This window comes from Corvus cornix, chromosome 1, assembly GCF_000738735.6.
Source record: "Corvus cornix cornix isolate S_Up_H32 chromosome 1, ASM73873v5, whole genome shotgun sequence".
NCBI lineage: Eukaryota > Metazoa > Chordata > Aves > Passeriformes > Corvidae > Corvus > Corvus cornix.
In genome coordinates this window covers 112,930,126-112,957,407 of record NC_046332.1, presented here as the reverse complement: position 1 = coordinate 112,957,407, position 27,282 = coordinate 112,930,126, and the positions used below count along the sequence as shown (strand labels likewise).

The following is a 27,282-nucleotide window of genomic DNA, read 5'->3' as shown; positions in this document are numbered from 1 at the left end:
ATCTCCCACTGATATTTTCCTGGAAGGACAGGCAAGTTTCCCTTTAACTGCCTGGGAGTGAACTCCAGGGCATTCCAGCCCCATGAGCCAAGAGAAACACTCTGGGATGCACTGGCAAATGCAGAACCCTTGGTACAGCAGGAGCACAGGCAGAGAATTGCTTTGCAGTGCTCCCACATGGGGTTGGCTCTGCCTAAGTGATAGGTGAGGAGCAGAGCGTTTGTAATGGCTTGGGAATGCCAAGCTTCAGTGCTTCTCATCTGGAAAATGACATCATCAATGCTGAGGTTACGTTTTACTTCAGTTCTCTGTTGGCAAATTCCCATTTCTGTCCTTTTGTGCTCTTGGCTTTGCTCTGTATTGTAAGTCTTACACTCCAAAGGAGAACAAAGAGAAAGAATAAAACCTAATCCAACTTTTCCCCCCCAAACATTGCACATTGGTTTTTTCAAGAGAAAACCTGGGATGTTCACAAAAACCCCTACCCTGCGTCACGCTGTTGAGCACATACTTTCAGTTAGTTCTTCAAATATTTTTGTAAGATAGAGAAGTCAAGCAGGAGGTGGGAAATGACCAGATCAGAGGGTACACATGCTCAGCAGGCTGAGTCACCCCTGAACCCAGCCAGCTGCCTGCACACAGCTCCCCTGCTGCTCAGCTGCACGTTAGCTCTGGCTTTGGGCAGAAATTCTGTTACACAGGACATAATAGGTGCTACTGCTGTAGCATTTCATTGCTGACGTTGTCCTGGCCCGCTGTGGCGCTGGCTCCTGAAGCCCTGCAGTTCATAGCTGGCAGGGCATGATGCTGAAGGTGCTTTCTGCAAGCCCATCACACAACTCCAAATCAGACCAGGATCAGGTGCTGCTGACAAGAGACAGCTCTATCTCAGCCAACACAGCAGTTCCCAGCCTTTTCCAATACAAAGGCTCATACACATCTTCCAGTGCTTAATGGCCATGGGAGGAAAGAGAGCAGAACAGAAGATGATGTTTGTCTTTATGGAAAAGAGTAAAAAGGGCAAGAAATGCAAAAATATTCCCATCATCAGACTGTAAGACCTTCTGCCCTGTCCCTGTTGTTGTATCCTTGGCCTTGGCTACTATTCTGAATTCAAGGACAGTGAGATTTTCAAGGTAAAAAAAACAAAGCATCCCCTGCAGGGCAGAGGAAGGAAGGGAACGACAGTGAGCCCTTGGGAGAGGGTCTGGATAAACAGAAGCTCACAGCACTCACCTGTCTGCCTGCCTTCCTCTCTGCAGGCTGTGGCCACAGGGCAGACAGAAGGCACCCTGCCACAGCTGAGTTGCTCAAGACAGGCCAGGTAGCTTTAGACAGCACTCTGGTTCCTGTTGCTGCTGTTTTCCCTTCCCCTTCCCTTGTTGCAATCCGTGCTCATTGCTGATGCAGAGAAGCTGAAATAGGAGCCCGGTTGGTTAAGACAGGCTTTGCAGCCCCTCAGGGGTAGCATCACTGCAGCTTCCCTGCTGCCAGCTGATCAGACACACCGTCCAAAGAAACCAGTGGCTCAGCAGGATGGGGAGGTTACTCCTTGTGAAAGGAAGGAAGGAAGGAACATTTTGAGACCTTACAGGGGGATGAGGTGCAGGGGCAGCAGTAACACAGGCTGTGCCTGTTTAAAGGCCTGGGAGATGCTGATCCACAGGCAGAACCATGCTGTGGACTCAAGTAGCTTCTCCAGGCTCCCACTAGCAGCAGGAACAAAACACATGGGACATTTTCCAGTTTCTAAGACACACTTCAAATCTTAGGTTACCTGCTCCTTGACTATACTTTTTATTTTCCAGGGAAGTTGAGTTCTTCAAGAATGAACAGATTCGGTATTCCAAAAGCACCCAGCCAGGATCCCCCCAGGGGAGGGAAGGGAGCCAGCTCTGCCTGTGCTGCAGCAGGAATGAGAGAGCAGCACACTCAGGTCTCCTCAGAGCCTGGCCCACAGGCAGTGCAGCCTCTGACAGTGGTTTCTGCTCCTGGGAGAGCTCCCCAGGGAACAGACCCATCTCTCTGCCCTGTCCCAAAGGACGAGCTTTCCTTGGGTAACTTCTTATCCCTCCCCCACCCCCATTTCCTTTCTCGCTTCCTCTGTAAACAGAATCTCCTTCTTTCTACGTCACTGTGCTTAAGGGCTGAGTCCTTGGAAGCAAGCTTCTTTTTTCTCTTCCTCCTAGTTCCAGAATGCCCTTTGTCCTTTTGTCTTCCCTCAAGATTTCCAGAAGGGATTGTTTCATTCTCATTTAGGATTTTAGCATTTAATTTAGGATCTTTGGATCCTCATTTAGGATCTTAGAAGTCTCCTACCTGGACAGGCAGAGGAGCACAAACCTGGAGAAATTCTCCCTCCCATAATTTATGGTGGTGAAAGCAGGAACACCCTGGGCAATAGAGGAGCTTCTCCTTTTGGCTCCTTCCACACCGAGCTTTCATAGCATGAGCCCAAGAGAGTTCACACAAATTCAGACTACTGTCAACAACCTGGGCTGCAGAGAGGCAGGAGCAGCAAACCCAGGGTCTCCTTTTCCACGAGGTTCTCTCTGTTCTGGCAGGAGCAACATCTCCTAGGCTGGAAAGGACTCATAGGACTTAAGATGGGTCCTTTTAGCAGCTTGCAGGGGTCTCAGTCAGTGCCACAGGAGGACTATGAGGACAGCAGAAGCCACGTCACAGCCACACAACCAGCTGGGAGCAGGACTGGGTATCCTCCACACCTCAGGCTCCCTCCTCTCCTTCCCTCAGCCAGTCATTACTTGGACTGTGGTATTATCCTCTCTGTGCCTGCCACACACTTTACTTACTTACCCCAAAGCCTTTTGCAATCCAAGTAAAAACGGTCAGACCAAGGCAGAAAGGAGGAAAGTTACAAGAAAAGAGAACCAAAGCAGGAAACTGATTTGGAGGACTGAACACTCCAGCATACTCCCTCTGCAATCAGGAATGGTCCAAGAGAAGCTCAGCCCCTCAGCAAATTTGCTCCATGTGGCTTTCCTGTGTACACAGGAGGTCTGTGACTGCACAAGGAACTGAATCCATATCCCCTGAGTCCCAGATAAGCCCAGCAGCTTATCTCAGGTCCCAGGGCTGCATCTCCTGCCCCAGCAGGAGCCATGGAGACAACATCTCCTGGCCACCAGTGGAGCAGAAGCTGTACAATCTTCTTGTGCCCACAGAAACTGAAATGCAGGTCTAAGAAACTAAAATTTAATAGCAGCAGGGCACTTCAGAGGAAATGCTTAGTTTGTGTGGTAATGTCTCCGGTTTTTGTGGTGGCATTATAGCAGTGCCTTAGTAACACTTTCCTGTCCTTCCCTCTGTTCTCCTCTTGTGCCACCTTTATCAGTGAGAAGGTTGCCAGTGGGTCAACCCTTGCCATAGACAGCCTGTACAGTAGAAGCTTCCTATCACTACAGAACACTCCATTACAATTAAAAATTAATGGCAAATGCACTCTCTCCCTCTCTTGCTCCTGAGCAATGTGTATCATTGCGGGGACAAAAGCTTGTGGGATACCAAACGCTTTTCGTTAGAGGCTCTGTGGCAGCTCCCTCCTCAGTGCTCTCATGCTTGTCATCTGCCCTTGAAACCTGGCCTCTCCCTCGGCCACTGACAGCAGCACTATTGTTTCTAGCAGCTCAGCTTTTCAGCTGACTTCAGGATCCCCAGAGGCCATCCCTTTTTTTCTGACTGTGCTCCAGATTGCCATCAGGGCTCATGAAATTATTCCAGCACCGTTTGGCCCCTTGCCATTTACAGCCAAGAGGGCACCTCCTTTCCCTTGGCTTCCTTACCCAGGATCTGTCTGCTGCTGGCTGAGCTGCCTGGGCACTGGAGACACTGGCTGTGCCTGACAAGCAATCTCTAAAGGTTTCCGGGGCAGTGTTACACTCCGTCAGCATTGTTAGAGCTGAGCAGGATCATTGCTAGAGAGGCTTCCTGAAGGGGCTTCCTTACTGGAATGTGGGTGACTCACCGCACTCAGCCGCTCTTGTCTCAAAGAGATCACGCTCCTGCTGCACCAGGGCAGTGATGATGTTCGTGAAAATCCCTAGGAAAAAACAGCCGCTGCAATATAAAGGGGAGAGAGGGTGTTTGGGAAGAGCAGTGGCTATCGGTAGCTTCTTGCTGCTGAACGATTTCCGAGCGCACAGAGAGCTCTGTGTCCCTTTGCACCAGCCACGGGACGATGCATCCACTGCATTTCCCAAAATGCAGCTGCACCCAGCCGGGCCGTGCAGAATACAGTGACAGGAGCATGGGTGTTTCTGTGTGTGCCTGCAGGGGAGCCTGCAAGCCCTATGGAGAGTCTGCACATGCAAAGCAGAGGTAACCACCTGCCCACCCATGTTGTGGGTCCATTGTTACAGATCCCGTAGAAGTCCTGCTTTCCCTGCAAGTAGCTCTGCCGACACACTCCAGGGTCAGCAAGGGCTGCCAGGGGACCCACAGGGAGGCCAGCAGGAGAGCCTGCACTTGGGTTTACAGTGGCTGGCTGCCCTTCAGGTTGGCCACCAGGTTTGTTCTTTGGAAAAGGCATCCCACAAAATGCCATCACCACTTCCTGGCACAGGCAAGGCCCTGGTGCTTTTGGTCACCTCTCCGAAGTCAGGCAGCTCAGGACACATTCAGGACCATGTAGCCCAGTGCCCCCCAGCCTGAGCAGAAACATGCTGCCCCACTGCTGGGAGAAGAGCCTGGAGCACTGCTGAAACCCTGGGCATGTCTGCCCCCAACCTGGTCAATCCTGCCCCCAACCTGGTCAACCCTGCCCCCAGCAGCCTCAGAGACTTCACTCCCCCTCAGCAATGACTCCTGGCCCACTCTCAGGCAGCAGGCGCAGCCTGAGAATGGAGAAGATGGAGAGGGACTCTTTGTTGGGAACTGTAGTGATAGGACAAAGGGAAATGGGTACAAATTGAAAGAGAGGAAATTTAGGTTAGATATTAGGAAGCAATTCTTTACTGTGAGGTTGGGGAAGCCCCATCCCTGGCAGTGTTGAAAGCCAGGTTGGGTAAGACCTTGAGCAACCTGGTCTAGTGGGAGGTGTCCCTGCCCATGCCAGGGGGGTTGGAACGAGATGATCTTTAAGGTCCCTTCCAACCCAAGCTATCTGGGATTCTGTGAAACTTATTCTGGACACTATGGATCCTGCTCAGGAGCAAGGTGTGCAGATCCAAGAACTGGGCCTTTTTTTCTGCAATTTTCCATTCTCTGTTTTGTGCTAGTACAGGGTGACTGCTGCACTTTATTTGACCCTGGTGGCAATACAGCTACAGAAGCAAGGAGGGATTTATCTCTGCAGAGAGCTTCAAGCAGTTCACTTGCTCACTTAACACCCAACCCAATCCCCTGCCTCAAAGGAAGACTCAAACTTTCCATACAAGTTCAAAGCAAGACTCATGTGGCACAAAAGCCACTTAGGCAGCTCAGTCGGGGCTGACCTTCTCCATCCACCCCAGGTCACACAACCCCTTCCCCTCCTCAGCCCTTGCCCTCAGTGGTTGCTGCCTCTCCCACCTGCAGCCCAACAGCACAGACAAACACGTGCATTGGGAAGCACTGAGTAGCTGGAATTTGAAGTGCTTTCACTGCAGTCACACCCACAGTAAAAGTTATAGTTCCCATAAATGACATGTGCAACTATCATTTGGTCAAAGTCTTTTCAAGGTTTCCGACTGAGCAAGTTATAGGTTGTAAAGGTCATCGTAAAGCATTGGAGAAGTTTAAATCTCTACAACCTCGAGCTCGCTAATGACTTTTTATCAGCTGTAACTTGGAACTCACGTATTCAAGCAGCAAACAGCAGTTGCAAAAGTTCCTGCATACAAACCAGGAAAATTCCAAACAACACAGACATGGCCATACGCAGAGGCAAATGAGATGCTATGAAGAGAAATGAAGGTGCAGCCATGCTTTGCATAGCTCGTAACTTGTAGTACAAGCACTGGGCAGGGATAACAGAGCAAAAAAGAGGTTCCTTATTCCCCAGGAAAACTCCTGTCTCCTCACCTCCAGCATCCTCGCAGGACTGAAGGCAGTAGAGGAGATGAATCGTACAGTATTTGCAAGACTTGTAAAATCTTATCAATTCTGAAGTCCAATTTGTGCTAATCAGCACATATCACAAGCGCAAATGATAACTCAAAGAAGCATGTAAGTGACTGGTGCCACCAGCTGAAATTGAATCATCTAAAAGTTCACTTGTGGCCGCAAGACCAAATTGTCACATCTCCCATTCTTCCTCCCATTCTTCCTTAAAAGGGACTTACTTCCCTCTCTTAAGCAACCAGAACAGGATGATGTGCCTTGAACTCCAGTTCACTGCCATTCTCCTGAGTGCTGGGAATGGGCCAGTGTCCTCATGTAACCAAACACCACCTTCCCTCAGGACAGCTGCTTGCTGTTCCCACCCAAGCTCTCACGGTGCCCTTCAGAGATGCCAGGCCCCTCTTGCTGCCATGCCTGTCCCTCAGCACAGGGCACAGAGCCACCAGGGGCCTCGCTTTCCTCTACTGAGGTTTGCCAGTTTCTTTCCAGCCAGCTCGTGCTCCAGACCAAACACTGGCCTGAGATACCACACAAAGAACTGATGGGGCAGCACATTACACAGCTAAACTTCTTAAGCTGCAGAAAGTAAGTTTTAGGGGATCCTCATTTATTTTTCATTTGCATCTAATTTACCACCAGCACCAACTATGAAGAGCCAGTATCTCCCTGGAGCATCAGCAAACAGGCATCATTCCAGGGCTCTGTACAGTGTATACAGAATGAAAGGAGCCAAGTTCACTTTTAATTGTGCAGCTGATACTGTGAACTTTCTTCTTTTGAGGCAGCTTAGCCTAAGAGTCAAATTTTACTTGCAGTTATATGGGTTTAAGTCTGGAGTAACTGATAATCTCAAAGCAACACCAAAATCACGTTTTCTCCTCCACTGAAACTCTGAGATTGTGTAACAGAGGAAATAGCAAAGCTGGAGTAACTCTGGACTTTGAACACAGCTACTGAAACTCGTGCTTTGACTGTGTGAGCCCCCTTTACTCCTGCAAGCTAACAATCCAGTTAATCAATTAAGTAATGCAGTTAATCAATTAAGTACTTCAGTTAATCAATTACTACAGAAGAATTCCAACTTTTCAACAGAATCCAGAAAAAGCAACACTCCAAGCCAGTGTTTTTTACAGCACAGGCTGAACTCTTGATTTTAAACCAATAAAGCCTCCTAATGGTCCAGAGTTTCAGAATGAAGCAAATTGAAGCAAAAAAAAGAGCTGAGATTTACAATGCATCTGTTGACCAGTCTTTAACTGCAGCAGCTCCTTGTGTCATACTGTGTCTTGTGTGCCAACCATTGTTCAACTTCATACATAAAGCTTTGGCATGCTCTGAGTTTTCAGAGTTTCTGTTATTCAGAGACTTTCTTTTACTCATAACCTGTCAAAAAAAGATGTCTTTCAGGGGACAGGGGGACTCAAAGGAGATCCACAGTTACTTAATGGCCTAATTTCCAGTACTAACCACAAGAAGACAAATTAGGCCTTCAGACACTCGTCTCTTCCAACAGGGATCTCTCAAGCTTATCAACACACAAAATTATAAAATGCTGTCTGCAAACAGTAGGACAATCTGAAAGCTTGCTCATGTCTATTATTGCAAAATAGACACCAAAGGGTAGGATTCACCTCATCTAATTTCAGTCATCTAAATAGTTGGCATCTCGTCTCAACAAGTCACTGCAGCTTCCTCTACAGCCAATGGCATGAGATTCCCACCTACGTTAGGATGGAAAAAGGAACAGTAAAGAAGGCATTGATGCTGCTGATGAGGAAGAACAGATCAGTACTTTATGACAGATGCCAAAGTCTGGGAGAGTCCCACCATGGCGTGTCCAAGAGTATGCATGGGGTATAACAGACTCTTGTGTGGAAAGCTGAAGGCTTCACTCCACAGCACAAAGGTTCAACTAATTGTACACAGCCCTAGACCTGGAGAGGAGCAGGAGGGGCTGGTCCCTGGCTCCATCAAATGGGGGATTAGGGAAGGAAGGAACCTGAAAAACAGCAGAATGACCTAACAGCCCATCATGCAATCTGCAACTCCAAATGTCCATTTCATTTCACTACAACATTTAAGTATGAGACACCTTGAACATTTCTAACACTCTGGAACGTTAAAGGGTCAGGCTTATCCCTGGCTTCTGCCCACTCACCTTGCTTCAGCACCGTGTGACTCCACTGACACTTTTTTCCCCAAATCAAGAAGTATTATGAATTTGCTTCCCTGTGATAACAAGTTTCTCTCAAATGCTGTCTTCTTCTTTTCCATACACTCAATTAATTGTGAACACCTAGAAAAAGTACGCTAAGGGAAAATACACAGACTTTCTTAGAGAACTGTTTGACACAGGTTCTTCTCTGATGCTTCTGATACTTTTCTTCTCTAGTATTTTTAAATATACACTGTATTTCACAGATTAGATGATTTTTTTCTTATTTTTCAGTCTTGCATAATCAAACATTTTGTACAGAAAAAAGACTTTCTCAAGGTCAGTGGGTCATTGATGATTTGGCTCTGAAGAAACAGTCCTGGCAAGCTACACCTGAAAATAAAGTCATCTGGGAGACACTGAAAGAACCTACCATCAGATTTGAGCAGTTTGCTGGGGAAAACTGTATCTCAAATCACCTATTTGAGCATAGTTGACCATGCCAGTGGACACACAATTAAGATGAACAGTCCTGATTGTTTTGTTTCCTGATTTCACATGGAAATGAGGTGCAGTTGCACTGCCAGTCCCTCTCGTAAGGCTGAATTTGTCAGTGGCCCCTCACCACAGTTTACTGACCTGGCCATGAGCACCTGCGTCACCCCCAGCTCGTGCACACCACACTGACCCTTGGCTGGGAAGGGCAGGGAAATTTTCAAGAAATATCTCAAATCCACAGGACATGAGGCTCCATCAGCTTTTCTGCTTGCAGAACTACTTTTTTCTTTTTCTGCTATTTACTGGCTTCCAAAGTTTGATGAAAGACCTTCGTGAGCAGGTAACAATTCAATGCAACGTGGATGATGCCCTTCAGTGTTTCTCAAAATCAAACACTTTCATGAGTTGATATTCCAATTACCATTTTGATTCCTTCAGGATTAAACTCTAGGAGGATTAACTAGGATAGCAAGATAAGAAAACAAATCCAAAGAAAGTACACTTTACTGAAGATTTAAAGCCTTCCACAAGTCTGCACTTGGTAAGTTCAACGCAGTGTTGAATGAGACACAGCAGAACCCCATGCAACCCACCCATGTATGTGAGCTCTCTATCTTAATCTTCATTCTACAGCCCCAAACCAGACTGTTACCATCTGCAGCATCTGAGCCAAGTAATTTCAAGGTGATTTATTACATTTCTAACTCTGAACATCCATCATTCTGCAAACAGCCCAAAGGGAGATGCCCTATACCTTAAATTTCACGTTTTACAACCGTCTCCCTCTAAAGCTCTCTGCCAATCATAATATTTAAATCCCATGAAGCTTACTTCATGTTTTCTGTAATTTGAAGTTCACGTTGTATTTTGTTAATACACTGAGTTCCCAGATGAGGTGTAATAACTTTAGTATGGAAAAAAGTGCTACCACAGCACTGCACTTCTCATTTGCTGCTCCCTTGAACAGCCTCACTTAACTGGCTCTGTTTCTGACATCACAGAAATGAATGCTATTTTTTTCTAAGAACATTATAGATTCTACCAATACCCAGCACTAAGTGTTTGTATTTACCCCTGAGGTGAGCACACTGTACTCAAAAGCTCTAACAAACCCCATGGTTGTGAGGGGATGTGATGCTGCTCACGACAGAGCAGCAGCTCATTTTAGCCTCTTCAGCACACAACTGGGTACCACGGACAACAGCAATTTATTTCCCCTCTCAGGGCTTTTCTAAAAACAACAGCCCAGTTTCTAGCATGCCTGGCAGCCACAGACCAGCTTGACTTGCAAATACAAATTGACTCTGAATACAATTTTTGAAAGCAGAATCCATTACATGCTACAGAATTTCAGTTTTATTACAATAGAGAGAGGTGAGAAATAACAACAATAAAACTGGAACTTGGGGTGCATTCTGACACAGAAGAGTTATAAAAGGCAACAAAGTTTTCCTCACAGTACAGTAATTCTTAAGGATGGATCAAAAGGATTATTTACCACTGCAGTGAACTGTTACCAATGAATATTTTACTCCATCTAGACAGCAAATACACAACATAACCGTGGACCATTTTGGAAACCCATTATCAATAAAATTCTGCTCAAAGAAATTAAGCCTGTCCCATCTCTACCAGATCACCCAAGGTTTTATTTGGGCAGCTAAAACCCAACACATTTTCCCAAGTACGATTTTAGTTGGGTTACCTAATTCCCAAAAAGGATTTTGTCCGAGGAACTTAGGCAGAGGTTTTTTTTCAGTCAAGCCCATCTCCAACAACTCTTGCAGCATAAAAAGATAGGAAAGACGTATGCATTTGGTGTCATAGAGCTCTTCTACGCTTCGTACTCAAATATTTTAAGATCCTCAAGTAGTTCTTTAGCGAGTGCCTGCAGCTCTGCATTGCGGCTCTGGGACAGGGCGACGATGCGCTGGAACGGCAGCGTCTCGCGCACCTCGGCGCCCGACCTGGCCAACACCTCTGGCTCCAGGAGCACCGACTGCAGGAGCCGCAGGACGTGGAGGCAAACCTCTGTGTCCGGGTCTAAAAGCAGGGAAGAAAAGCATCCAGTGCTTGTTAGAAGCCAGTCTGAACAGATCCACCAGGCAGGCAGGGAATAATGGAAGTGTCGCAATTCCCAGATGCCCATTGCTGCTGGCTGGCTCCAGGAGGTACCTGAAAACCACATTTCTGTCCGCCCTCAGCAGCTTCTGCCCAGCAGTGTTTGTGAGGGAGAGATAACCAGGAACCTTTCTCTTGTTTTTCAGATGTTGAAACTGCTGTAAACCAGGGAATTTATCAACCTGACTTTATCCAGTCAGTGCCCAGGATGTACTGTTGGATGCAATCCAATTTAAGAGCAGAACAAACTGTATCCCATGATTATTCAGACTTAAAAAACAAACAGACTAACAAATCAACTCTGCAGTAGATCATCAGGCTTTTCTTTAATTTCTTTTTATAGGAGGCTTCAGATTTCTTCAAAGCTCAATAAAATATTAATCTTTATAAAACTTTCTAGCAACCATGTATCAACCTTCCAAGTGTTTAATTCTGCAGATATTGAAAGCACTGCTGCTCAGGAACGTGCCAGGGAAATGCAGCAAAGACCTTTGACTGACTTAAGCCAGGAAGACACGTAATAACTCCACTGCTAAGAACACAGGATGCATTTTTAATTACTGAAACATTTAGGAGCATTACACTTTAATCATTTGCAACGGCCCATTTGCATTTAGTGGTTTACTGCTTTATCAAAAGCATGTGGTAGAAAGACTTCCCCTATTCTGCATATTCCAAATGAAAACATCTAATATATTTTTATAGCTGAAGCAGTTATTTGTCCCACGTGCCATGCATTTTTAATGTGTTTTTCATTAGCATACCTAGACTTCAGCAAGCTTTTGATAAAGGGTTGTGCAGAAAGGTTGAGAAAATTAATTCAGATCACTTGGAGCACAAAAGCACCAGAGAGACCAAAATCTCACTGAAGGAGCATAAAACCAGTGCAGTGATGAACCAGAGTGCACTGAGTTTGGAGGAAGCATTTGGTGGGGCTGAGGCAAGTTCTTACCATTCCTGGCTTATTTCACACATAACACTGGTGACTTGAAAAAGGACTGAGGAGAATTATTCATTAAAGCATAAGGGTTGAAAGCACCCAGGGGGACAGAGAACAGGATGTGATGGACAGTGAAGAAGACTCTGGTTTCAGAATGAAACTCACTGCTGAGATGGGGATTTTTAAGTAATTCCCAACAGCACAGGGCTGAAGGGCAATTTTAAAGATTGTAACATCTGCTCTACACCCAAAAGCCAGGCACTCTCTCTTTTCCTCCATTTTCCATCATAAATGGAAATAATCAAGTGTTAACCTGTTAAGAAAGGAGTTCTACTTTCTCCTGGAAAACCAGCAGAGTGAGGTATAATCTGAGGACGCAGGTATTGTCCAAACCCAAAAAGTAATGTACATTTTCTCCTTTTCTGTGCCCTGAGAATCCTAGCTGTTGGGCATGCTGGACAATTTTACACATATCAGATCAATAAAAACCCAGTGATTAGTGCTGCATACCCATGGCACAGTCACTCCTATTGCTGACACCCAGGCTGAAGGCTCTAAGCTGTCTCTTTCCATCATCATCTCCAGCAGTACCTGCAGGTGCAACTTTCTGAGTGATGAGCATTTGTTACTCATGGGGAAATGCTGCAGCTCAGCCTCACAGAGAGCAAGACTTTATATGCAATTTCCTGGCCAGCAACATTTCAGTGAATCCTTTTAAGAAAACCGGGGTGCAAATTTTGGTTTTCAGATTTATTCTGACCTAATCAAAATATGAATAAAAGCCTTGAATTCGTCCTCCTTTGCCTTCATTTTTTGCCTCTATGTCTTCCACATTGTGTGGTTTTTAATGCATATTTTTTTGCCAGATATAATTTTCAAACTCCGCACACATCACCTCCCCCTTTTTCTGTACTTTGTATTATTCTACATTTATTCATTAGAAATAAAAGCCACAAACTACAGCTCAAAGAGGTAAGAAGAAAGAAGCTTTGGGGGAGCAAAATCTATGTAGTTCATTTACAATCTTCCTCTGTGTGACATTATTCCTCCATGAAATAAAGCCACTAATACTTTTAATGGCTTGCAGTACTGCTGGGAAGCTTCATATATGTAAGATGAAAAGAGCTTTGTTATTAATACTGTTACAGGAATCAATGTTAGTATTATCTGCATGTGTTTAAAGGCTGTAGAAATTAAAGAATCGATCAGGGAAGAAGCCTTAGCAGGGGAGCCAAGAAAATGAGGATCTGTAGGAGATCAGGAAATGATTTCCAGCTTGACAAACAAGACCGTTTTCCAGTAAGAGCAGAGAGGTTCTAGGAAGAATCTCCAGCAGCAGCCAGAGAAGCTCAACAGCTTGAGTCACTCAAATGAAGAACAGATTAGGCACGTGGGCATCCAGCAAAGGAAGGAAATGATCCTGCACCAGAAGATGACTTAATACACATTTAACCTCAGATTGCCATTGTTTTGAATGTATTCTGAGATGTTCTGAGTTAAATAAGTACATATGCCTTAAAATACACTCCCTTAGGATTACATGTGGTTTTGAGAATATTACTTATTGAAGATAATCATGTTCCCTAAGAGGATTTAAAAAAAATACCAGAGAAATCTTTCTCTTGTCTCCAACATCATTAGGGACGTTTTCTAAAAACCCTGTCTACAAAGCACTCAGAGAAATGTAAGGAATCTTCATTATTCAGCATTATATTTATGTCAACAGCTTCCAGATTTAGTCATTTCTACACTAGCTGAGTAACATTTTGTTTGTACAAGATTGAAAAAATCCTTTTTAGCTGTAATCAAATCACTGCATCACATCCTCCCAACCAGCAGCACGCACATCTCCAACTACAATTTCAAAATTATCACCATTATTTCTGGAGAAGAGGGGGAGAAATCAAGCTGCTTGCCTCAGCCAGGATCACAGGCGTAGCCCAAACCTACCACCATCATAAGGTGCTGATGTAATTTTACCAAGGTGTTGAAACTGCTGGAGTTTGCTGACGTCCTGCAAGCTGCCAGCTCAGTTTGATGTCAATGGCTTTCAGTCACTGACAAAAGGCAGCTGATAACGTGGATGGATTTTAGTCACATCTGTCATTAGCACCAGGCTCTCAGATGAACTGTCCCCTACAGCAGTGTTTAGGTAATTGCATTACATCAGCACTGAACAGCTTATCCACAATTGGCTCTGAGTTGTGTGAACTCAATTTACACGTGGCCACGCCATCCCCTGTCCACCTGAATGCAACATTTATTGCCAGCACACTGTTTACAGCTGTGCCTGTGTACAAGAACACAGAAGTTCACAAGGCCAAGTGCAAGGTCCTGCACATGGGTTGGGACAATTCCAAGCACAAGTACAGGCTGGGGAATGAAGTGATTGAAAGCTGCCCTGAGGAGAAGGACTCAGGGGTGTTGGTGGGTGAGAGGCTGGATATGAGCTGGCCACGTGCACTGGCAGCCCAGAAAGCCAAACATGTCCTGGGCTGCATCCAAAGCACCATGGGCAGCAGGTGAGGGAAGATTCTGCCCCTCTGCCCTGCTCAGGTGAGACCCCACCTGCAGAGCTGCATGCAGCCCTGGAGCTCACAATATAAGGAGGACATGGATCTGTTGGAGTGAGTCCAGAGGAGGGACATAAAGGTGAACAGAGGCTGGGGCACCTCTGCTATGGAGACAGGCTGAGAGAGCTGGAGCTGTTCAGCCTGGAGCAGAGAAGGCTTTGGAGAGACTTTAGAGCCTCTTACAGTGCCTAAAGGAGCTACAAGAGAGCTGGACAGGGACTTGGTACAAGGGAATGTGGTGACAGGACAAGGGGCAGTGGCTTTAAACTGAAAGAGGGGAGGAGGTTAGATTAAATATTAGGAAGAAATTCCTCATTATGTGTGTGAGAAGTTGCCCAGAGAAGCTGTGAATGCCCTGTCCCTGGAATTGTTCAAGTTCAGGATGGATGGAGTTCTGAGCAACCTGGCATAGCGGAAGGGTATCCCTGCTCACAACAGGGGTGTTGGAACAAGATGCTCTTTAAGATCCCTTCCAATTCAAACCATTCTATGACTTTACAATTTCAAAAGCTTCCTACCACTGCTGTAGGTACCATTCAATTAAATTCCTGTCTGATTCCAGCAGGAAGGAGCAATCTGCCACTCAGCCTTTCCTTTTAATGAGCCTGTCAGACTATCTGTGTTCACAGCATATTTAACAGAGACAGCTATGGCCACAGCTTCCCCTGTGCAAGATCCCTTTGCATTGCCAGTGCTGGCAGGGCTGAAGCAGCATCTGCAGCAGGAGAGTTTTCCAGACATTTCTATATTGTTGATAGGTCTGAAGAGAAAAGAAATGTTGCGGTAAAGATGCACTGAGGGGAAGGAGCAGAGAGAACACCAGGGCAGAAAAAAAGACTGAGCTTTGCTGCTGCCATTCTTACAGACACAAATGCACTTTCTCTCTGCAAAATTTTTGCCCCAGCTCCTGTGTTACAGCTGGGTTACCTTCACTCTCCTCCCTGGCTGGGTGGCTGCTCTCACATGGAATTCAGCTAAGGAGAATTCCCCACTCTCCTACAGACACATTTGTCATGCTTTTACCAGGGAAATCCTTGAGAGAGACTCCCAGGATCCATACTGAAGCAGCAATTCAGTCCCAATTTCCCTGCCAGGGGCTGCAAGTGAACAGGAGTTTGCAGAGAGGCCACTCTGCAGCTGCTGGGTAACACTGTGCTCCTCCCAGAACATCAGTCTGCATGAGCTGTTAGGCAGGGCAACGACCTTGTCAAGAAGCTCCTGCTCAGATGGCAAGGACAGCCTAGAGCTCCACCCAGGCAAGCAGCTGAGTATGGAAAAGTATGAGTATGGAAAAGTATGAGTATGGAAAAGGGCAAACATTCCACAAGACTTGCCCTGGCCACTCTTCCAGCCTCCCAGATAACTGAGGCTCAGGGGACTCTGCGTCAGAGCTGACATCCCTGCATTTACCAAAATGGATGTGGTCTCAAAGGGCAATCCTCTTCTTAAGATTAATGTCATCATCTGAAGAACAGCATGAAGATGAGTCAGGGCAGGTTTAGGCTGGATATCAGAAGGTTTTCCATAAAGAGGGTGGCTGGGCACTAGAGTAAGCTCCACAGGGAAGCTGTCACAGCCCCAAGCCTGCCAGAATTCAAGGAGCCTTTGGACAATATTCTCAGGCACATGGAGGGATTCTTGAGATGTTTTGTGGGGTCAGGAGTTGGACTCAATGATCCTGATGGGTCCCTTCCAACACAGAATATTCTATGGTTCTATGACAAGAGGATGAAATTGTTGAGCACTTGAAAGACTGGTAACTGAGGTTTTGATTTATGAGCCAAAATTTGTTTTAATACAGACATCCATTTATAAATATGATGGTTCTGTTTGTCCAGATGTTTTTTAAAATAACATGCTGCCATGCAAATAACCTGAAATTTCAAAAGCTCTCACAGCCATAAAAAATTCAGATGGAAGAGCAAAGCATTAGAAACCTTCAGAGTTAGTCATGAAAAGCAAATATTGAGGGTGCAGGCAGCAAAGTGAGAATGGGCTTCATGCAAGCATTTCTAATAGAGACAATAATTTGCAAAGAATTTGGATAAATAAGGTTGGATTTCCAACTGGAAACTGTGGGTTCCAATGGAACTGTGGTGGAGGAAACTGAAGGGCAAGATCTAAAATTAGTCCTCCTCCTCTTTTTGTGTTTTGTTTAATTAAGTACCTGGAGCAATTTCCCAGCTATGGACAAGAAATGTCACTGACTTCGTGTCTCTGCATTCCATGCTTTCTCAAGTATCCAAAGAAAGCAATTTTTTAAACTGCATTCAAAGAAAAGGAAAGAGGGGAAAACCAAAATAAAGATACACAATAATAAAAAACCCCCAACCAACCAAAAAACTCCACCCAAACAGAGAAAGTAAAGAAGACCCTAGACTCCTTTTCTCCAGCACTCATTTGTTGGCGGATGTTCTGCATGATCAAAAATGAAAAACATTTAATTTAGTCTTTATTATTAATACCTGAGCTAACTGTTACTTCTTATTCTTCAAGAGATCCTTGTCAGAGAAATGTTCCAATCCACTCCTTTGGCAGTTACAGAATGGAGGTCTTACTGCATCTTGAGATGGAAAACACCAGAAAAAAAATATTGACAAATCTCAGGTGGATTTCTACACAGTATGATATAGGCTTCTTTTTCTGTGGCTGAGGACAGGGGTTCTTTAAATCTGAAAGTTATCTGAAACCCTCAGCCAGCACACCAACACAGGGACAGCAGCTGATGGAGGAAACTAAAGCTGCCTATTTTGACCAAGATAGGAACAGCTGCTCTGCAAACAAATGCTGTTCCACAAGAGGAGAACTCTATTGATCCCACAGGCTGCTCCACGGACAGAAATCTGAGTCATCATTCATGCTGGCACCAGGCTGGGAAGGTGTAGGCAGGCACAGCTGATACCTACACAGAGGATTCAGTGATCAGTGTTGGTTATTGAAGGGTGTCCATCTTTTAGGCAGTTTTAAAAAGGCAGGAAAAAAAAAGGAAGAAAAAGACAGCCCACTTGATAAAGTGCTAAAACTAGAGATCTGCATTATCTTCAAAAATTCTGTCAAACATTTGGTTTTCTCCTATGATCAGTACGGCCTCCAGCAGAAAGAGGTATTAAGAATTCTTGTTAGGGAACATGAAGCCACACCAGCTCATCCAAGTTTCCCAAAGACAACAGGACAGTTTGCTGTTAACATTCTTACTCCACTAGGAACCTTCATTAGATTTTTTCCCTTCTTTCTCTTCCAATCCATGTATTCAACATCAAGGCACATTTCTATCTCTTCAAAAATGCTGTGAGACAACTTGAATGAAATCCCTCTTTGCTTTAGATACAACAAAGGAAAATAAAGACAATCGAGTCAATTATTTGCTCTCTTCACTTAACGGGAAGGACATTCTTCTTCAAGGGACAAGGATGGGCAGAAACTGAGAACTCAGAGAAGGAATTTGAGGGATTTATCAGCTGCATACAAGGCAGTGGAGAAAGATGGGCCTGATGCATATAGGCTGAGGTCACGGACACTTGTAGATTGGCAACGGAAAAGTAAACAGGGTAATTCTCTGAAAATGAAAAAAAAAATTAGAGGCTGATTTCTGGGGCTTCTCTTAGTGGGAATGGTGATAAAAGCATACAAAACTGGAAAGCTGAGTCATGTCATAAGCCTTAATCAAAAGAGGCTTTGAAGAAGCTTCCAGCAGGCAGGAAGCACATACAGGATGCTCTGCCAGCACAGGGTAGTGCTCTACTCTCCTGCATGGAAATAACAGGACCTTATGCTGTAGCAGCTCCAGGTGTTTATGAGCTGAATCTTGGCTAGCAGAACCTGAAGGTGCTGGTCAGGGAAACAGGAGAGGAGCAAGAGTGGGCGGAAGCTGCTGAATTTTACAACTACAGACATTTAGAAATAGATTAAATGTTGAGAAAACTATGGAGATCTCACACAAAATGATGGGAACAAGATCAGGTCTTGGATCTAACCTCTCATCTGATATCCAAACCAGTCAGTGCTCTCTCTTGACAGTAAGCAGATTTCCTCCAAAGTCGGGGATCTGAACCTGCAGAAGTGCTTTATCTGAGAATCTTCCACCCTTACTGTAACTGGAGAAGTTTATTATCCAAAAAGTCAAGGAATTAGCCATGATCATCCTTCTTTCTACAACCCAGCCATAAACAATTAGCACTTCCAAATTGCAGAGTAGCCTTTCCATTAGTAGCTTAATTAATCATAAATGTTTTCCATTTCATCCTCTTGATCTTTTTCAGACAACAGACTGCATCAAATGATTATCTTTTTTATCACAAAAATTGGAAGGGAACATTTGGGAACCCACAGTTAGACAGGATACTAAGAGGGTGTTTTGGGTTGGTATTTTTTGCTAGAACAGCTTATGTATACATTAGCCAACATAAAGTAAAAGGAAAACCTGGACTAAGACATGTTAAATTTCAAAGCACAGCTGAACAAAGGACCAAGTATTTAATGGTCTCTGAGGATCACATTTTTCTCAAAATATATTAAAAACCTTTATAGAAATGGTGTTTTCCCTTACAAGGATTACTTAATTTCCTGAGACCTCGGAAGAGCGAGCCTGTGACATTCCACAGCAGGAAATTATTTGATGAAAAGCATGAGCAGCTACATTTTCTGTAAAATAGTTAAGGGAACCATGAGCTATACAAATAGCTTTCAGTTTACCAACCCTAACCAAAGCTTTTTTCAAAAATTCAGTATCAAAGTAATTTCTGGAAAAAGCAGATGCAATCTCTCTCATTTCAGCTGCTGTTAGTATTTTCCAGTCGTACTTTAGCAGGGGTTTAGCAGCACAGAGGGAAAATTAACCTCCCCAGTCCTATCTGCACACCAAAATCTCCTCATAAATCTTGAGAAAGCCCAGGCAGAGCAGTGTCACAGCTCTGTCCCCCTGCTGTCCCTCACGAGCTGTGCACACAGCTGCCAGCCCAGTCCAACGCACACTGGAACGTCAATCCCCGCTGGCTCCTGCACAGGGATTTGAAGCCTCCCAAAGAGCAGAGCCTTGATGTCACTCATGTACCTGACAGTGACAACACAAGTCCTTGACGTCCTTGGAGTCCTGCACTGGCCAAAGGCACAGCTGGGAATAGTCCTCCAGCCCTGGCACCCCAAATCCTATTAGAGCACAAGGCCTCTCCTCAGAAAGGGCCACTTTTGCAATGGGTCAGTGTAGTTACAGACTTGGCTTCTCTCCCACAAACTCCGCTGTTAAATGGTAGTGAAATGGTATGTAGTTTCCCCTTAAAGTTTATTTTAAAGTTGGTATGGGAAGACACAGGTGGCTTTTTTTTAAACGACTCCATCAAATTTCTCCACTCCCAATTCTTAAATCTACCACCCTTAAATTTTACATTAATGAAATATTACATACAGTGCCAAAAGTTTTGTGGGAAAGGCACATCTTTTCCCTCCAGCTATGTGCCCTTTTTGTTTACTTCTATTCTGTCAAAAGCTAATCAGGTTACAGATAAAAACTTCTGGTTTGTTACTTGCAACACCTATTGCAAATCTACAAAGCCCTGAAAGTCATGATTTACAAGGTTCTTAGAGGAACTTACCATTCAACAGCCACCAAAGCAGGGGAATAAAACCTGGACTTTCACTGATGTACTTCAAGCCTTTCAGGTTGATACTCACATTGTAAAGTGACATTAGCATTAGCCTAGAATTCAAAGAAAGAAGATGTGATGGCCTTTGATTTCTTTGCATGCTTCAGCATCTTTTGCCATGTCTCAAGCAGGTACCGGTGCAGAACCCTGTGCTACTAATTTATATTTTAGTAAAAGAGACGAATCTCAAATTATATATAAGCAATGTTGTGCAAACCTTTGTTTCTACTGTTGAATCACATATTCTAAACACATGAAAAAATACCCCATGCAAGAGTAGGAAGGTCTCAGGGAGGGGAATGTTCTCTGTCCTGGAGCCACCTTGGCTACTGCTCTCTCATGTCTGAGATAAACCTGCATGTCACTGCACTGCCACCATGTCCAAACAAAAGGGAAATGATTCTATTCCAAATGGACTTCACACCTCACATCCAGTTCTCAAACAAGGTCTCATGGCTTAAGCTCCTATGCCACCAGCAGACTTCTGGACACTCTGTGTACGCCTTCAGAAAGCAGAAAAGGCAGTGACCCACGGCACACTAAACTGAGCTGTAAGAGGTGTCATTTATGTGCCCTGAGTTTGATCACCTTGGTTAAGCAGTAGAAAGATGGAAGAGCAGATTTATTAAATCTACTGCACCAGTGGCCACTGCCAAGCAGGGAGGGGTGCTCTGGATCTGAAATTTCAGCTGGTAGAGCACACACACCGCTTTTCATCCAGCCCCTGCAGCTCTGGGCTTCCAGAACAAGCCCTGACAAAAGAGCACAGCACTACCTATAATCAGCCAGAATGGAAATAATCAATAAACCATCATCTTATAATGGCAATGTTAACATTTCTTGAGAATGTCTTTCACCCTTAATCTGTTTGACATTTGCAGTTAGAAATAAAGTGACGTAAAAAGGCACTGCTGTGTTTGTATTTTTATTTCACTTGTTTGCTTTGTGCAGACAAAAGGGACTGGTGGTGGTGATCCAAGAAAGTGCTGAGGTTTTTGGAGTGCTGGAACACCCCACAAGCCAATGCAGTGGGATATGAATATGTAACAGAATATTTAATTAAACACACTCATCTAGGTACAACAGAGAAACATTTCCAGGCCCTTTACAACCACCTTCACCTCCAGGACCTGTAAATTTTAGTAAACATTTTTTGCAATAATAATTGCAAAAGTGCTCATTGAAGCAAACCTGACAAAAATGATTAGTGGATAAACAATACTTTCTGGTGGTTTTTTTTTTTTTTTTTAATGTGGAGTGAGTCTTAATTATGCATTTCATAATCTTCCTACTTAGACAAGCCAAATTTAATTAACATCTTGTACTACTGTATCTGTCAGTGCTTTCTTTTAAACCTGGAACTAAATGCACAGCTAAAGCCCCTTCCCATCTTGTTAATACATGGGATTAGTATATAAAATGTACTATTATGTACTAATCTGTCTCTTTACTGGCTACTTTCAACTGCTACAAAAGCAAAGTTGAATATTCTTAACCATTTAATTACAAACAATTACATAAATGTTTATTGACTGTGTTACAATTACAAATGTTGAACAAACCCTACATCAATGAGAAAAATAACTAGTCTTTCACATCTGCAACTTCAGAAAGGCAAGGACACCCCTGAGATTTCAGTTCCAGCACTCACATTGATGCCTGGGATATATTTACTCCATACTCACAGACTACAGTGGATATCACAGCAGTTTTGGAGTAAGTGACAGCTTCTCCCTGTATTTTTTTATTTATATATTCATCCAAATAAAACACAGGATTGCTATAACTAGGAAATAGAACTCCCCTCTTCATCAGCTTACTTTGATACTGCTGTGTGTAAGATTAGACTCACAGTTTCCCCTGATTTTTCACACAGAAATAAAAAATATTTTTGAAAATAAAAGTTAGAAAATAATTGTAAAATCTCAAAGCTAAGCAAAAGACAACCATAGCATTTAAAATTATAAGCCAAATTTTTTTCTTCAACTGATTGGATTATAAATTGATATCCTCCTATGTAACACCATGGTTATGCTTTAAGAAAACACATTGCATTTCCAGAATAATGAACAGACATTTTCATCTGAGAGGTATAGTTTTAAAAACGTATCTGTCTGTATGAATATGTATATAAATGTATGTGTAAACACTATTTATGATGATTCCAGAGTCCATCCTCATGTAACTTTGAAATTGCACTAGAATTTATGACAACCTTCATATCCTTGTCTCACAGCTGTCTTTCATTTTGTCCTGGCTTATGTTCCCTATGGGAGGAGAAAAGGGAGTTCTTTTGACACATCTGCTTATGAAAATGCTGATTAAGGTTAACCAGCAGCTAAAAAACCTTACATGCAAAGAACAACTTAAAAACAAATCAACCAACCCCCCAGACCCTTCTTTGCTGGGCTGAGAGACTGTAAAACTCCCCAAAAGGACAAGAATAAAATCTAGTGTTAGTTAGTAACAGGTTTTTAGAACTGAGCAGTGACAAGACAAATACAGAGCTCATTAAAAAAAGGATTTTTTTTTTTTGATTATGGACATGAAAGACAAACACAGGGAATCATTTTGCACTAAAACATTTGAGCAAATTAGGCTCTCCCATTCTATGACAAGGCCATGAAGAAATGTCCTTTCTGGCATTTGCTCTAATGTCAGAATACAGCAATTTTTGTTATCCAATGGCAAGTGCCAGAGTAAGGAAAAAAAAAGTTGATTCTGTGGGATATCAGAAAATACCATCACAGCACTGCATTCAAGCTATTGTAACACATGCTTAATATTTCTCACTTATCAACTACATTGAGCAACCTCTTTTCCAAGCTTCCCTCCATTTGTTAGCCCAGAAGTTCACACCTGTTGAATTCCTTGCCACCTCATGGGATTGTTCTATGTATATTTTACCAGCAGTGCTGCATGGCAGCCAAGTTTACATCACCACGGGCAATTCCTCTGCAAAGCAGGCAGATTTTGAAGCATAAATACAAGCAACCCAAAATATCAATTCAAAAGAAAGGCCCTCAAATCAAATTACATTAATACAATATGAAATTATCAAAACCAGTTTATCTGGACCCATAGACACATATCCATTTGAAATTCAGTGTGTGTGTGCAGGAGTATCTTCCTTCCTCCTCTCAAAGTCCTCTTTTTTTTTTCTATTTACCGATTCTGAAACAGTATGGATCCTCTTTTAAGGGTTGTTTTTTGGCTTTGGTTGGTTGGTTGGTTTGGTTTTTTTATACACATGAAGTCACAAATTTCCTTTCTTAAACTGAGATTCTCATAGAATTCTTTCAGTTGGGATGTTATCAAAAAAATCCCTTCTGTTGACCTTCAAGCCCAACACTCAGGAGTAAATAACTGATCTCAAATCATCAAGCCACTATCTACAGCACAGGTTGTTCAGCTTTCCCCTCATCAGCCAACAGGGAAAGGCAAACACCTTCAGAGGGCAACTTGCTCCCCCTCACATGAGCAATCACCTGACAGCACCATCTCCTCCCAGTGACTGTGGGAAGGAGCCCAGTCAGTCAGCAAATGCTTGACATCCCCCTCTTTGACAGCTGGGGTTAGGCAAGATAAAACCTCTCCCAAGTGAAGACCGAGCCTGATTTCAAGACTATCACATCCAACCTGCCTAAATGTGTGCCTGGACGTGATCAAATTACTGTGGCTGACAGGGCTGCTGTTTGTCAGCTGAGCTGTGACAGCTGCCTGGGGTATGAATTGCTTGTGTATTTAGGAAAAAACCACAACAGTGGCTCAAACCATCCTCATGAACAAGTGAACCAGGTGTACAGGACCAGCGCCCACAGTTCAGCAGATGAGCCATTCGTTAAGCCACAGTAATTTGTTCAGTCAAGGCCATACATCCTCAGCTTACAAGGTCTTGGAGGAAAAGGCAAAGACAGTTGTTTATTTAATCTCTCCCTCAGCTGAAAAGCAGTTCTGCAGTATCTGAACTGTGCAACAGGGCCTTGCCTTTAAAGCTGTTTTGCAAGGTCACTTTACAGGCATTGCCTCTTACAGACTGAAGTGTTTGGTGAGTCTTTTTCAGTTGAAATCAAAAATTATTTCATTTTTGCTCCATAACTCACTTTCTTCACTAAGCACATGTGACATTTTACACTTCATATTAGAAGGGAATAAATATGAGTCCACATTTCCCACATCCTCTCTGTTGCAAAACTTGACCTCACACCTTCCTTATTTCTCACTCAACTCACGACCCCCTCCCAAGGTAGATGAGAGCACCCCTGCTCACCTTTACAATATTACAATGCTTAAGAGACTTCCAAAGAGACACAAAACCTGGATAAAGCTGCAAGGAATGATACTGAGAAAACAACTTTCTCTCCAGGAAAGGCATAATGGGAGAGTGGGAAAACTACTGTCATCACTTGAGCTGCACTGCAAGATAATGCATTTCATTTGAAAGGGGAAAAAAAGTCAACATACACTTTAAATTTGTTGCAGAGTCCTGGCTTCATGTCTCCCAGGAGATGCATCATTGTGTCCAGTAATTCCTGACTGGAACTGACCAGGAATTCACGGCCACACGCCAGCGCAGCCACGTCTGTGGGAGAGCATAAAACATCACCAAAAATCATGTTTCAAACAAAAGTTTTTGCTAATTATCAGGACCACTAAAAAGATATGTCAGCTGTAAAGGATGAACTGTGGCACTTATGTAAACTTCAGACTACATTCACCTACATAGCAAATACTGAACAGCAAACACTGGTCGAGCTCCTTCATACTTCTGCTTTGGTAACCACAGAATTTATTCAGAATGCCCAGTGTCCCAATAGCAACACAGTAAATTATGAAACAAAAGGCTGCATTCATCCACAGGTAAAGTGTGACTGAAACAAGGCTGATCATTATAGGTTCCACTTTAAAGAAACAGGATTCCAGAGTTTTACAACCACTCAATTCAATACACCTGGCACACTACACAACCAAAATTCTTGTCGACATCTACTCAAATTCTCTTTTCCTACCTGTCTGCAAGTGTGGCATTATTCAAGCACAAACCAAAAGACCAAATTATTTCCAAAGGCTACTACTCCAGAGCAGACTTTCCTTTATTATTTTCCCTTACACCTGCCCCATAGTAACAGCGGCATAATGCATCACATACTGATTTTATTACACTCTTTGATGACACACCAACAGCTAAAAACCCCATTTTCAGAAAAGTTGTTCATTCAAGATTCACTTATTTGTATAAATATCCATTGTTTCATCTCTCTTGCGTTATGTCTTTAGTGTAATTTTGACAGTTACAGTTTCACAGAAATGCAGATGATGTATCAACCCTATGCCTCACAGCCTCCCAAGCCAAGGGCAATCATTCTACAGCAGATATGTGACTTTTTACTTATTTTCTGGCCCTAAAAAAAAATACTTAGTATGGAAGTCAGGTTTATTACCTTCTGCTTCTCTTATACAGTGAAAGTGTGGTGTATTTGACAGTAACCATATTTTTAAGCAGTTTTAAAATCCTTAGTCCATGCCTTAAGCTGGGGCTGATCTACTTGCAGCATGTGCAATTCGTAATCTTGCACATGTTGGCATCACTGGTGATTCACGAAGTCAATTGATGTGTACAGACTAATGTGAGCACACAGGACTGGTACAATGGTCCTTGTTTCATTCCAGACTGAAGGATGCAATAGGGAATTTCAGAACTCAATGGCTCTTACCTGTCTAATCCTTAATGTCACGGGCAGCACAGAAGTGCCTGTAGCAGAAGTGTTAGTAACAAAATTTGCCAGAACTTTAGAAAACCAGAAAGTCACCCAAGATATCAACATTGACTACTTAACTTTGAAAAGCTGTATTTACTGCAGCTTCTATGAGGCAATATACATTCCCAGTACGTGTGGAATGCTATTCTGAGACACAACATTAACTTACTTGTTACAATCCCTGCCAAAGCTAATACAAACTGATTTTCCTCAGAATCCAAATCCTGCTGTTTCATGTCTTCACTTAATGACTTCACAAAGCTCTCCATGGTCTGGGCAGTGATTGTGAAAAACTTTACTGCTTTACTCTGCAAGAGGAGAAGAAAGATTACACACACTACAGCAACTATAATTATTAGATGCTACAGTAAAATTAGACAATCTTCCAAACTATTAAAGCATTCAGTTACTTCAAATAAATAACAGAAAATACCAGGTATTCACTGAGTGATGTTTGATCCCCCATTACCTCAGAAGAAAACAGGAAACTACTCAATGCTACATTTATTCATAAAACTGAACCATTGCATATCTACCTCCTAAGCACACAATAATATCTATCAACCAGCAGAATTAAAGCTTATTTTCAAAAGTGAGAATATTGTCTCCTTGTTTTGCAGTAGCTGCACCAGGTGTTTCACATTTATCTGGCCTACTACAGTAGCTTTTGTCAAAATCAGCTGGAGACTGGAGACTTAACATGAAATTCCTAAGAAAACAATGAAGTATCCAGAAAAAAAAGCAGAATTCAAATGGATCCTAATAGGACTCATTATTGCTCAATACAGGATGGAGAGTAACAGGCTATGCAGAAGTTCCTTGGAAAAGGAAATGGAGGTCTCTCCTGGGTCACAGGTTGAATTTAAGTCAGCCATGTCACATGAGAAAGAATAATCATCACAGGAGAACACACGAACAGGAGCACAGGCTGTAATTATGGGACAGTCTTGTCCCCTCAGCTGCAATCCTGCTCCGTTTGGAGGTATCTCAGCTGAGGGAGCTCCAGCTGGTACAAAGCTCAGGGCAGGTCAAAGAGCCTGGCCAGAGGTGCAGAGTCCACAAAGAGGGATGGAGAGACCTGTTTCTGCTCATTGGTAATTCTGACTAGTAAAACATTGCTGGAACTCTCTTTCACACAGAGGATGAAGCTTTCATAACCAAAACAGTGTGGCAGAGAGCCCATAATGCTGGGTTTCCCAGTGTCTTTGATAATTTTTCCTTAATAACTTTAATAGGTTGTTCCATGAAGCAGCTGAAACTTGTAGTTATTCCCAGTAGTGACCCAATGGGAGAGTTCAAGAAATGCCTGAACTTTTATTCATTTTGTAAAGTGACTGAAAATGTTAATATTTTTGCAAAATTACTGCTTTCACAGTATGTGCAAAGCTAGTGGTAACATTTATTTATTCCTCCACTGCTGCACATTCGCACATTAAAGATGTATAGTTCCTGCAGGGTGAATTCAGCAAGAGGGGACAAAAACAGGCTCAGTCAACACAGTATCTCCACAAATGACACTGTGGCCCCAAAATCAGAG

At 43.4% G+C, this 27,282-nt stretch overlaps 1 protein-coding gene across 7 annotated transcripts in view; it reads right to left on the bottom strand.

Annotated features, from left to right (window-relative positions):
* The window catches only part of LOC104686360 (heat shock transcription factor 2 binding protein), a 58,364-nt gene that overhangs the window by 17,146 nt on the left and 13,936 nt on the right, over positions 1 to 27,282 (bottom strand). For 4 of the 7 annotated variants that reach the window (XM_039552806.1, XM_039552812.1, XM_039552824.1 and 1 more), the window contains 4 exons: positions 25,915 to 26,053; positions 24,451 to 24,568; positions 19,936 to 20,039; positions 9,903 to 10,756 (listed from right to left, as the gene is read on the bottom strand). In XM_039552806.1, the coding sequence (XP_039408740.1) occupies positions 10,548 to 10,756; positions 19,936 to 20,039; positions 24,451 to 24,568; positions 25,915 to 26,053 (570 nt within the window). In that variant the 3' untranslated portion in view covers positions 9,903 to 10,547. Of the gene's footprint in view, positions 1 to 9,902; positions 10,757 to 16,812; positions 16,911 to 19,935; positions 20,040 to 24,450; positions 24,569 to 25,914; positions 26,054 to 27,282 lie in introns of those variants that run through there. The other 3 variants (XM_039552832.1, XM_039552848.1, XM_039552839.1) reach the window with 3 other exon arrangements.